We start from the raw sequence: 14,056 nt of genomic DNA, 5'->3' as shown, positions 1-14,056 counted from the left end.
TTACAAACACGGGCTAAATTGTCAACATAGAATACTGCAGCAGACAGATTCAAATGGATCTGCCACTGTAACGGAGCTTGGTGGATTTGTATACACGTTTAAAATAGGGAAAGCAATCCATTACAATATCTGCAACTAAGTCATTTTTAATGAATTTATTCAGATGACATTGTTTGTCTATTTCTCTTCTTTCTATCCAACGTCTATACCCACTTATCCTTGCAGGGTTGTGGGGAGAGCTGGGGCTTATTTTTAGTAGTTCTGGGATGAGAGGTGGGGTCCACCCTTCACAGGTCACCCGTCTATCACAGGGCAACACAGAGAGACACAGCTCTGAAAGTAAATAAAAGAAGATGTCAGAAATTAGTTTTTATTTCCAAAGCACCCTTCAACTCTTCAAGGCAGCAAAAAGTACACAATACTTAAGCAGCAGGCAAATAATGTAAAACACTCCGGAATAAAAAATAAGTTAGCCAAATTAAAACACGAGAAAATATACTAAAAATGACAACTGATACATTTTTGACAACATCAAAAATGTGGAGAAAATAAGGATTTAAAACAAGATGAAAATATAACTTAAATCAGTTATATTAGTTATAATATTACATTTGAAACCACAAGAGAAGATATTATTTTACAAAAACCTAAATGGGTTATTCCTCCTGTTTTAGCCGAAAATAAAATACCTTCTGTTGTTCCTTTTTAAAGACTAGACGATTTTGTTTAAAAACTGTGTAAATCAAGGTCTGTATCAGCTATTATCTAAAATACAAAGTGAATTTAGATCAAAACTTTAAGTTCAGGTTCACATAAAGTCTTTGAACTACTATGTCACATAGTAAAAGTAATCTAGGATTTTTATTTCTTCTATTTCCTTCAACAGTAGGTTTAAAGTAACATAGCTGCCAGCAACTATACAGTAGTTTCTGTGCAAAGAGCACCATGGATATTACTGTGGAGCTATAGTCAAGCATAAAGAATGACAGAGATCAGGAACCAGAAAATCCATGGTCTCCACATGGCTTCTATTATGGTCATATGATTCCAAATGAATCAAAAGAATCAAAGTTACAACTGCTTTGTGGGTTTCTCCCAGCCAGGTCTTTAGACAAACTGTACAACTTTGCCGACTGCGCTGGTCTGCACCTGATCCTGGGGCTCAACTCGCTGCACAGAAACCCAGACAACTCCTGGAACACATCCTCCACACTGAGCCTCCTGAAGTACGGTGCTGGAAAGAAGTACAACATCTCCTGGGAGCTGGGCAACGGTCAGTATAGCAGCATACCACATGCTGCCTTGTCAGTAGTCATTTAGCAGATTGGTCTTTGTAGGAAAAAAGTAAGTTTTTAGATTTTCTTTACCTCATCTACTAAAGAGTTGCTGACTTTGATTTATGGTTTCCAAGTTCCCCTGGTTCTCTTGGTGGCACGTCCCTATTAAAACCATAAAGCAAGTGAATATATATATACATTTCCATTTTATTACTTCTATCAAATTCATATATAGCCATCTCTGCAACCCAGTTCACCAAAATAGTGCAGAATGCAATATTCATAATGCTTGAGCATTTTCTTTTTTATTTTACAACTACAAACTTTGATATATTATAATGAGATTCCATGTGATACAGCAACACAGAGCAACTATGTATCATGCTGTGGGTATAAGTTTCTTAGCAGGAACAGTAAAGGAGGTCAGAGTTGGAAGATGGAGCTAAATGCAGGGAAACGCTGAAACAAAGTATGTTAGAAGCCACAAAAGACTTGACTGGTTGGATTTGTTTCCAGCGAAATAACGAGCCCAAACACGCAGCACAAGCAACAATGAAATTATTTAGATCAAAGCATATGCATGTGTTATAGTGGCCTAGTCAAAGTCCAAACTTAAATTCAATTGGGAATCTGTGGCAGGACTTAAAAAGTGTTGCACTCTCCATCCAATCTAACTGAGCTTGAGGTATTTGGCAAAGAAAAGCTGGCAAAATGTCTCTAGATGTGTACAGCTAATAGAAACGTATACAAAAGAGTTTCAGCTGTGACTGAAGTAAAAGATGGTTCGACTAAGGGTAGTCTTAGAGGGCTGAGTACATATGTATGTGCGTCTATCAATAAATTCCACTTTGTGGATATAAAGTAAGGAAATCTGGATGAACTTTAAGGGAAGGCAACGTTTTTGAGAAGTACCGAGATCGCAGATTCAGTAGCTGTTTGAAGAAGTTGTTGGCAGAAGATCTGCATTTTTGTTTTTCAGTTCTCTGCACTCATAGTGTAGTCACCAAAGATTAGTTAAGATTTAAGATCCCTCAGTTGCTTCTGTCTCTTCAGGACTGATTCCATGGGTCAGGATCAGGCATCTTTGGGAGATACGCCATCTGTTGCGAGGCTCTTTGGTCTTTTGACAAAGCTGCGAATAGTTTCAGGATTTCTTGAGTTCATGATGTGTTTGGAGTTCCTGTCAGGAAGAAAAATGAATAAAGGCCGGATGCCTTTAGGTAGAGATAAAAATCTGAAATTTAAATTTGGCCTTTCAATCCTTACATGCAATGAAAAGAAGAGTTTTGTATGTCTTTGGCAGTAACTTTACAATCAACCAATATTAAAGTGTTACTCTGAACAGTGATAAAACTTTAGTTTAAACCTCATGTCTGTTTCACATTAGAGATCTTCAATATCCAGAAAACGTTGAACGCTATGACAAAAGGCCCTTCTGGTGCATCATTTAAACACAAACAGATTTGTTTCATTACAGTGATACTCTTTTTACTTTATAGTAGTTTAAGGGTAAACATTGTGGTTCATTGAAGGAGAAGCCTGTGTCTGAAAATGTCATGCAAAATCCATTCATATGAGCGTTTAGAAAATTTTTGTGAGGACTTCAACCGTGGCAAAAGCAATAATTTTAAGCAAATCATCCAAGCAGCACAGACAACGGGACAAATTTATAGGGGTTGAATGAAAGGGAAAGAATAATCTTCTAAGCGATTAAACAGCAGTAGGCCTGCAAAAGCTTAGCGTTCCTCCTTTTTGTACAAACCGTTTCCTTCGGTCTTTGTTTTAATGAATGTGCAAGGCCACCATGTGTGCTTGGACAATTCCCCTGATACCGAATCCATCGGTCTACATTACTGCGAATTGCCCAATTACCTCCCTCCCAACCCCTCTTTTTTTTTTACTGGCAGTTGGATACTCTAAGATAGCAAGGTCTGACTACAACAACAATATTCTCTGCCCCATTCCTACTGTTTCTGGGACGAGCGTTGACTGATTGTGCTGCGTCTCCTCCTACCAGAGCCTAATGCCTACCGGAGCATGGTGGGTCGTGCCGTCAACAGCACCCAGCTGGCTCAGGACTACGCCAAGCTACGCACCCTCCTGCAGTCTGTACGCTACTACAACCGAGCTCACCTCTACGGCCCGAACGCCGGACGACCCCGGAAGAATGCAGTCCTCCTGCTGGATGGGTGAGTATAATAAGTAAGAGTAGCTGGCCCAGATTTCCACTCCTTGTTAGGCTGTCCTGTTGGCAGGGAGGGACGAGGAAACGTAGTGGAAAGTATCTTGCAGCAGTTTCAGACTTTATGGAGCTTTACTCATTTCAATGCAACCCCCCCCCCACTTCATTTATACCATTTATACACACACGCACACACACACACTGCAGCGTTAGTGTTTATGAATTTCCACTCTTTGGGTTTCAGGGTCTTAGCTCCACTTACACCGTGTCAACCTAAATAAAGTGTCATCTGACTGATAACGTGGCGGCACAATATCCCACCTGCTGGTTTCAGCCAGAAGCCGCAACAGTTTTAGCTTCACACCGATTGCTTATTTAACTGCTCCCTCCCAACTGCAGCCTGCGACAAGAAGATGTAAATTCACTGTTTGGCCATCTTACTATTAGGGCAAATAATTATATTTTGTGTTTTAAAAAGTCATTAACACTTTAACATTTTTTTCATATAAAGTAAAGTAAATATATCACACTGCAACACTGAAGGTATGGGAAAGATGAGAGAACGTGGTGCTAAAGTGACATATTTCTGCATTAAATATTGTAATAATGCGAGGAAGGCAGTAAAAGAAAATTACCATCCAGCTGCATCTCCTATGTGACAACAACCCATTTTACCTCTTTCGTGATGGTATTAAGGTAGTTTCATTAACTATAACATAGAATGAAGGCAATGGAAGACTTTACTTGCATGTCCAAACGGATTATAACAAAACGTCTTCGGTTCTTTGAGCACATCAGATCAGCGTGCCTACAACATGTGTCTTACCATCCAAAAGTTAGGCTACTGTAAATATTTGTCTGCTAAAATGAAAACAGAAGTGACAGCAATGGATGCATTCCTGCCACTTAACAACAAACACAGACTGGCGCTCAAGTAGGAGTTTTTTGTAATGTACATTCCAAAAAAAAATTTAGCCATATTTTTTAGCCTTTAGTCTTCTATTTTAATAAACAGTAAAGTAAAAACATTGCATTAAGGATTTAAAACATATACCTAGTCTCTCAAATACAGTCTGTCTTAGAATATTAAGAAAAAAACTATTTAAGATTATCCTCAGATGAAGGAATATAAACAAACATTAACCAAATTATCCTTTGAAATGAGAGCCTGCAGATGCTCACAAAGTCTGAACTTAAAATGAAGGTCAGTGTTTCTGTTTAAAGCTGTAATGTAATGAGTAATTTCATTAAGTTGTAAACTGAAACCTGTCTAATTAAAGACTATTGTCATTTTTATATTCAGTCACAAAAATGTTCAGTGATGTAAATATGGAAAGTTTTTTACAGAGAAAGTACTACATGGGGGGTTTTCTTGACTTGGAGGATCATTTCTTGATATATTTGCCTGCTACACAACAGAGGGGGTTATATGCTTAATGTTCATTGATAAAATTAGAACTATTTTCCAAACATAGTGTGCAATCGTTGGAGCACCGGTGTCGTAAAGTTTGTTGTAAGTCAAATTATTGGTACCAAAAGAAATGTTACAGAGCAGAACTAGCTTGCAGCGTCTAAACCAGCGGTCTCAAACTCAAATCCTCAGCAGTTAAGAGCAAATTTACAGATGATACGGTGACCTATAACCTGGAAAATGTTCCTTTCCTACCTAGTTTTGTTTCTATTACATTGCCCTCCACTTTTACTCAAACCACTTGCAAAGGTGTGTAAAAAGTTATCATAAATATTCACCTTTTAATCTAGCTGAATAAGATTTAATACAGTTTTCCCACATTTTGCAGTGATCTCTCATTCCACCCTCCTCAATCTATGTCTGTATTCTATCTATAGGAAATGTTAGCCTATACTTTCTCCTATCAACACACCTTAGTTAAAAAAGTTTTCTTGTCTTTCAAATTTGAAGAGTAGCTCATAGAAATAGGGCTCTGTGACACACTGTATTCATATGCCAGGAAAACAGTTATGTTTTGTTTTACAGAGATATTTTGGGACCCAAAAATGGTCGCACCAGTCTTTTTGCTAAAAACATTATTTTTCAATACTGTATCCTTTCCCCACTGAATAAATGTACCCAGTTGAGAGGCAACATTTGTGTTACATTGTCAATGCGAGAAGATGCCACTGCAATGAAAATATTATTTTATTTCAATCCTTTTAATTCATCTTTACCTGAGAATGTGATCTTTTCCAATTCAACTCAAAATGGGACATTTTATTGAAACATTGCAAAGAAATATGTTGATTGGCTGCACTGTTTTCATCCAAATCGCAACACAATTTCCTTAAATTACTAAAACTTGCCTCAGCTGTGTTGTTCTAAAAGTGAGAGATTATCCTCTTTATTGTGAGGTACAAAGTCAACAAGATCTAAGTAGATATGGTGTGTTTGTTGAAGCTAGTTTGAGTTAAAGTCCAAACATATGCTTTGCATTTTAAGACTCCATAGAAACTTTACTTTCATCATTCTGACATAATTTTCAAAATATCACATTGACTTCAACTTATTTCATCAATGCTTTGTTCTCAGTAGTCATATACATTCTTAAAAAAACAGGAAACAGTGCCTTTAACAACTAAGATGTATTGTTGTACTAAAATACACCTATAAATAAATCTCAACAGATACAGGAGATTATTTTCCATAGACAGAGATATGCCGATAAGTGACATTTAGAGGTATGGAAAAAAGTAGAAAATAAAAAACAACAGACAAACGTACTTGTGAAAGGGCCCCAATACCTGCACAACACTTTTATGTCTGTGTTTCTCAAGCTGATACTATAAGATATAACTCTTCTTAGAGCACACAGGCAGTCATAAATGAACACATTTTGACAAATAATAGGAAAATTATGCAACAATTATCATTTGTGAGTCTCCATCCTCCTTCTACTTGAGATTGTCCCATTATTGAAAGCATTGAGAACTCCATAATAGTTCAAATACACCACAGTTTAAAAGGTGTATGTTTGTTTACACCTTTGCATGTATTTTCTCTGCAATGTTCAGACTTATTGAGCAGCAGTCGATTTGTACAGATTTAACCTGGAACGGGTGAAGAACAGCGAGCTGGAGTATCTGTAGGTCACTGGTGTCATATTTAACAAGCGACATTTCTTGTGTGGTTGACACCGTTACGAGGCGGGCGGCTCTTATGTTTGACAGTCAGTGCACTCTGCAGCTTTTAGCAAATAAGATGAATTTGATTCTGAACGACTCAAAAGTCCAAATATCAGAGCTGCAAGACTAAACAAGCCACCGTGGTCAAAGTTGGGATTTTTGTGACAAGATGTTTAGAGACATCTTGGCGTGTTGTTGGTCCCAAATATGGAATGATTTGGCTCAGGTGAAAACGCACACAGATGCACAGCCTCAGATGGAGAAAGGCAGATAGCAGGAGGAGCTTTGTTTATGTGAGTTTACAGCATAAGTCTTTCAGAGTAGTAGAAACAGTTTATAACACATTTTTAAAAAGATTTCTGAGTCAACAAGGCTCTGAAGGATAGGCTTTTAGAGGTTTGTTCTCTTATTTATGTTGTAAGTTCTGCTTTATTAATTCACTTTAAGAAATACTCTAAATAGACCTACACATATATAATAGAGGTGGGCTTAAACTTGAACTTGACAAGTTATTCGTCATCAGACGATAGTTTTAAAACTATAAAGCTATGAAAATGTAGCTTTTTTCTGCATGAAGCGTTTGTTTTGTCCACTTGGACGGCTGCAGATTTGTAAAAGCTTTTTTTTAAAATGTGTTGATTTAAAAACAGATGCTGCTCACTTTCTTCGCTGTGCAGCTGCATGCAGAGGAACCATACAATTAAAATGAGAAAGAAAAAAAATCTGATTAGAGTTAAACTCAAATATCTCATCTAAAGTATGTATTTATTTGTTGAGTTTTTTTTATCAGCACAGATACACAATAACAAAGACAAACTAAGAAAGCAGTAGCCCCATGCATGAATCATGGTGTATATAGCATGGGCTAATGTGTAGAACTTGTCCCTTTAAAAACCAGGATTTCCAAAATATTATAGTAGATAGCATAATGATGAGAGTCGACAGTGATACTGACAATATATTTAGATACAGACACATACAGCATAGGCAATAAAACAAGGCAGTAAAACATGTTAAACACGATTTGGTATGTTTCACCAAAAAGGTTGAATCTGGTTCCAGACTTTAAATTGACACGGAGTGATTTTCAAAGTCCAGTTCCTCTCACTTTTTAAGATCTCTGCAACTTACCAAGAGGCAGTTGTCCGAATATTTGTGGGATGTATGTATGTATTTCAGCCTGTTTCTATAACGTTGACCCTCTTTAGATTAGAGAAAACTAATAGTAAATTACCATTAGTGGAGTGTATGTATGTGTGTGTGTGTGTGTGTGTGTGTACCTTTGAGCAAAACTAAAATTGATTTAATAGGCCTTCAGTACATATTGTTAGTTTATAGAAATAGCAAATGTAAATAGAGATCATGCGTTTCCAACAATTCATTAGTATAGCTCAATGATGATATGAAAATGCATTTGCAATCCTGGTTGTGTCTCCCTCATTCAATCTCCGTTCTCTTATGGTTTCAAATGTAGATGCATCTGAAACGATTTTGATTTCAGAGTAGTAGATAATAGTTTTGAGTTCATTGTCTTTAATATGAATAAAAGCAGTGTTTTAATATTTAAGATCTTGTTGAAAGGAGTGCGTCTGCCTATTTACGAACATAATTTCTGCTTTAGTTATTTAAAAAAAAAACATTGTGGATTTTAAGAGGAATATTTTTAACAAACCACACATTTCCATCCAATTCCTAAAATACAAGTTCTGACTTTTATTGTAGCCTCATTGTTACATTGTGTCTCGTTTCATAACTTCATTTAACTGCTCAACTAATCCTCAGCTCATGAAGCATATACACTGCAAAAATAGACCTAAAAATAAGATTTTTTTTCTTGAAAATAAAGTATTTTTCCTTGATTTGAGCAGATAAATAGGACTATTTACCAATGGAATAAGATTTTTGCACTTAAAATAGGAACAATTCATCTCCATCACCTTATTTCAAGTGCAGGATTTCTAATTATCTTATTTTAGGGGTAAAAATATTCATTCCATTGGCAAATATTCTTATTTACCTGCTCAAATCAAGGGCAAATACATTCATTCAAGAAAATTGTACTTATTTTTAGTTCTCTTTTTGCAGTGTAAATGTCTGATAATATTGATTACTATAGCTGTACAAGATTCAGGTTTCCTTGGTGGAAAAGAATTTGTGACTGTTTATTTTTGAAATTTCAGGTTCATGAAGAACGCCGGCTCAGTTATAGATGCAGTTACGTGGCAACAGTAGGTATTTTACCCTTTTTTTCTCTACTCTCTTACCAAGCTCATGAATGGATGAATGAACGAATGAATGAATGAATGAAGAGATTGAGAAATGTATAAATGAATCACCTGAAGTCTTGTCAAGAAATGGACAAAAAGCCCAATGTTGCCACAAGTATTTAAAATAGCCTGTGTGAACAATTAATAACGTTGCTCCAAAGAAAGATTGATGCATTATGTGAAGAACAATTCTGTAAATGAAACAACAGGAAAAGAAGCCTAAAAATGTTGAAAAAACAGCACCACCTGCCATTTTGTTTGCTGCCCATACTTAAAGAATGTCTGCAGATATGTTCAAACATTTTCCCACCAGGTTTTATTTGCATCTACCTGAGGATGTTTGTAAGATTTGGGCAAATAGACACGTTCACCTTGTACTAAGGCATACCAAGAGTGGCCACGAGCAGTCACCAAGGTGAAGGTCAGGTCTAATTAGTTGAAATTGTAAGAAACGGAAGGTGGAGGGGCTGTCAGTAAGACTAGGAAAAACACCACCCACGGTGTTAAAATCAAACCATATGCTCTGGCTCATTCCCTCTGTCAATTAGCCCGTTTTACACTCAAGGTCCAGATTCCAGTCTAACCATGCTGCGTGACAGAAACTCTGACCTCTATAAAAGAAGCCAACCTAACAAAAATGGAGCACACTCATTAACATGTCTACAGCTCAGGTTTTACACCACTGCAGCTGTCTGAAGTTGTTTTTAATCGGATATAGCAGGCAAGCAACTCAGCAGTCAATATGAACTGGCTTAAAAAAGGAGGATCTGTTCATCTTAGCGTGAGTATAACCAGAAGTCTTCCTTTGATGCTTTAAGCAATGATACATGCTGGTGTGAAAGGGAGATGTTTTCAAACCTTCACATCATAAAGACCACTAGTTTTTCTGTTGCATTGTATATAGATATAGGACTATGCTGTCCTATATCTATAAAATGGAAAAGGTTTAATCATTTTGTTTTGACTTATTTTCTCTTGTGTTCACCTGTATTTTCCTATTTTTCTTGGTTTGATTTGATCAGAAAAAAAACCTTTTCCTTCAACATTCTTTGATGAAGCAGGTACTTTTTGAAAGGTGAAACTCAAGCAGATTATCATGAGTGGGCAGTGTTCTGTTCTTAAATTACACAATACCTTTGAGAGAATCCAAAAAATAACTTTGCAGGTGGAGCAAAAAAAGCTGAATGGGTAATATTGCAAAACCTTCATTTAGCACTTCATTAAAAAGGGACATGCTGAGTGGAAAACAAGTGGGAATCATTGCATGACCCCAAGAATGATTGCTTGTATTATTAAAACAATCCCAGACAATATTTTATAAGTACTATGGCATAACTCCATATTCTAAACTAACCTGGGGTGGAAAACTTCTACTTATTTCAACCTTTCTTTAATTATTTGCCCATATTAAATTTAAAATAAAACCATTTCTGGAAAGCAATAAAACAGTGTGGTCATTCATTATAGTGCCTTGGAAAAGCAGTCATAACTCTTGAACCGTTTCACATTTTTTAAAATTACAACCACACATTTTAATGTCTTTTTATTGCGATTTAATGAGATAGAGCAAAGTGGAACATAAAGGTTTCATTGCTTTCAATATTGTTTTACAATTATATATCCAAAAAGTAATGTGTGGATAATTATTTAGCCCTCCTGAGTCTGCAAGTCTTTTGAGATATAATTGTTTTATTATATAAAAGAATAACAATGAAACTCCTTGCAGATTTTATTTATCTCTTCTGACATGTCAGTCTCATTTTCATTCAGAAACAAAGTTCTAGTTTAAATAAAATTAACTTTAATTCTAAATATGCCACATGTTTGAATTATTTTTAGCTAACTGTCCATAATCACATAACTCTAATCAGCTTCCTTGTCCCTGCAGACAAAAAGCATTCCCACAGCTTGATGCTGCCTCCACCATGCCTCATGGCAGACTGGAAATATGCATGGCTTTCCTTAAGCAATGGTTTCCCTCTTGCCACTCTTCTTTTAAGGCTACCATCCTAACCATCCATCAAAGTTCTCCCCTATGTTATCCCTGACCTGGCTGCTGTGTTCCTTGGTCTTTGCAGTTCTGTAATGTTCTCCAACAGCATCCTTTTGAAACAGTAAGATTAAGTTGGAAATTGTTTTTTCTGGATTTAAAATGTGAGTGTCCAAGTCAAGGGGCTTAATTTGAAATGCACATTACCACATTTTCAGAGTTGTTTTAGCAAACTGTTGAAAACTCTGTTTCCTTCCATTGCTTGATATGTTTTGCTTTCTCTTTGTCTGTCCTATTAAATATTACAGTGTATTTGTATTTGTAGGTCTAACATAACAGAATATGAAGCAGTATAATGTGAACAAAACTTTTGCAGGGAATGATTTAGCTTTACCTGCGACAGACTGGCGACCTGTTCAGGGTGTACCCCGCCCCTAACCCAGTTAACGCTGGAGATAGGCACCAGCAACCCCCGCGACCCCATGAGGGATTAAGCGATCAGAAAATGGATGAGATGGATGGATTTAGCTTTATTTGCTTATTTTCCCATTGCCTGGTTTGCAGGGTTTCTATTCTATAGTGAAACTGCCATTGACTCTGGTTGGGAAATATCTGAACCTGGAAGTTCAGATATTTGAAATACATCTTTAGCGGCATTTGTAGTGGTATTGTTATAAGCTTAAAAGCAGCAGTGTCGGGCTATCCCTTCGATCCACGCTGATAAACCTCAACAGCTACATGATAGATTGCCATGAAACTTTTTACAAACACATACAATCCCCAGAGGATGAATCCTAGTGTTGGTTCCATGACTTTCCTCTAACGCTGCCATAAGGTTGACATTTGTGGTTTTAGACTAACATATACTTCAATCAAACACTTAACTACACCCAGGCCCTCCAAGCGTATATACAGACAGCTCACTTACCTACAGGGGTTGCTTCATGGTGAGAGATTTCAAACAGCCGAAAGTGTGTGACCAGGCAGCTAGCTGTGAAAATACGAGTGAGTAAAGGGAATGAGACAAATTTACCCTTTTGCACGTGAGTTGCTGTCTAGATGCCCCAGAGCAAAGCACATAATGTTAGCCTAACTGTTCCATCTGTGGGTATTAGCAGCAGAAACATCTGCATGTGAAGCAACCCCCCACTGTTAAACTCTTCCTTAATAAGAGGTGCACTAAAAGGGCCATTGCCTTAAACATATAGCCCTTCCTCAAACTACATGTTTTTGGATATGAACTGGACCTGTTATCTGGTATAGCGCCATGAGATTACATTGTTTTGAATTGGCATTATATAGAGACATTGAACTGAATTGAATTTAAATTAATTACCATGTTTTCTGACCCTTAAATCGCTCCGGAATTTAAGTCTCACCAAAAATGCATCATAAAGAGGAAAACACATATAGAAGTCACACCGGACTATACCCATTTATTTACAATCAAAGATTAAAAACTGACATTTAATCTGGTAAACCGATTTATTAAATTACACAGCTGCACCCACAACTGGCTGAATGACATGGAGCATATCTGGAATGATGAATGGGGTAAATTAGCAGCTCTAACCAGCAAGGTTTTATCCAGCGCATTTCAGCGTAATGAGGCATTACACTGAAAGTTGTCAAAATTATGGCTAAATTAGCAGCGCCACTTGCTAAGCTAACATTACGACATTTCAGAGCATCATAAAGCTCATGTGCATCAGCAAAGTTGTAACCTCCCCAGACAACAGACCTTTAAGCTAGCGTTAGTGGTTATTAGCGTCACAGACAGCCCAATAACAGGGTTCTGTTGCAATCTGGGTCCTTTGTGCTGCACCACGCATCGCTTCCCTGAATGCATACTGAAACAGCAAAACAACATACAAACATGTGTTCAGTCTTTGTTGACTATAAGTTAATGTTTCAATTGATTCTTAAGTTAAGGTGACCACATATGTCTAATGAAAACGAGGGATGTCTCTGATTTTGCTAAGAATATCTGTCTGGGGGTTGGTTTGTTTTGCATGATCTGCAACGCCGAGGGGGCGGGGAAGGCGAGTTCGGATAAGTTCTTTTAGTACGTTGGGACAGTGGCAGGACTGGGTAAATATCTCTCGTTGCGCTAAACTTTATTACTCCATCATGATACACTGAAATAGGGAACATTTCCAGGGACAGCTTTTGCTGGGGACAGGTCATCAAAAACGGGGACAGTCCCCGTAAATCTGGGAAGACTGGTCACCCTATTTTAAGTGATACATGATCAGGATAGTTTTCACAGGCCTAGCGAGCCCTCTTGTGGCTATAGACTGTAATGTTTACTCCTTAGTTCACACTGGTCAAGATGAATTACTTTTAAATTTGATATATGTCACACCCGAATATAAGTCGCAGGATCAGTCAAATTCTGAAAAAAAGTGCAACTTATAGCGACAAATAGACCTTTGTGTCATGGTTTTGTGGCAAGGACCTAGGCAGCAACGAGGCAGAGACGGGCGCATTTAGCAAAAAAAGGAGACTTTAATCAAAAGGAGACTTACAGGAGGCACAGAGGTCCAGGGAAAAACACAGGCTGGGGACAGGCTTCAACACGGAGCAACACAGAGCAATGCAGGAGAGAATACAAGGGAGAACGCTGAAATGAAGAATGACCCGCCAACGAGGGAAACAAACCAAGGGAATTTAATACATGTGGGGATTAAGGCAACAACAGGTGAATCCAATTAACTAAACAAGTCTACGGCTCGGAGATCCTGACACTTTGCTATTTGCTGCGGATTTGCTGTGACACGTACTATGACGTCACTAATTTCTACAAAGGTTATTCTATTATATTGGCCTATTATATATTCATTTCTGTGTTTTACACATAGTTTTTGCTATGTTAGTGAACTAAATGCTTTTGTGTATATTTAAATGAACAAAATTTAGTTTTTTAGCCCTTAACTACATTTTGTTTTGTACTTGAAGTCTCTAGGAGTGCAGAAAATTAAAAAAAAATTGACTCTCCGGGTGCTGCTTAGATATCTTTATATTCTGTTTGAGTTATATTTTTCAAGCCGTTCAATTTTTGCTTTTCTCTATTTTCTGTTACATTTTTTTTTTAACTATTATGTCACTGCTAAAACGTCATGGACTTCCAACTTACCAATTTCACAAATCCGTCATTTTTAGTTTTTCGCCTCAATTAGATATGTTTTATCAACCCACACAA

General features: G+C 37.2%; 1 protein-coding gene across 1 annotated transcript in view; it reads left to right on the top strand.

Moving 5' to 3' along the window:
* Positions 1-14,056, top strand: part of hpse2 (heparanase 2) — a 92,185-nt gene that overhangs the window by 50,204 nt on the left and 27,925 nt on the right. Inside the window, exons 4-6 of the mRNA XM_012880465.3 lie at positions 1,100-1,273; positions 3,295-3,466; positions 8,778-8,825. Coding sequence (XP_012735919.1) covers positions 1,100-1,273; positions 3,295-3,466; positions 8,778-8,825 — 394 coding nt within the window. The remainder of the gene's footprint in view (positions 1-1,099; positions 1,274-3,294; positions 3,467-8,777; positions 8,826-14,056) is intronic.

This window comes from Fundulus heteroclitus, chromosome 22 (assembly GCF_011125445.2).
Source record: "Fundulus heteroclitus isolate FHET01 chromosome 22, MU-UCD_Fhet_4.1, whole genome shotgun sequence".
Classification (NCBI taxonomy): domain Eukaryota; kingdom Metazoa; phylum Chordata; class Actinopteri; order Cyprinodontiformes; family Fundulidae; genus Fundulus; species Fundulus heteroclitus.
This window is presented reverse-complemented; position numbering and strand designations above follow the sequence as displayed.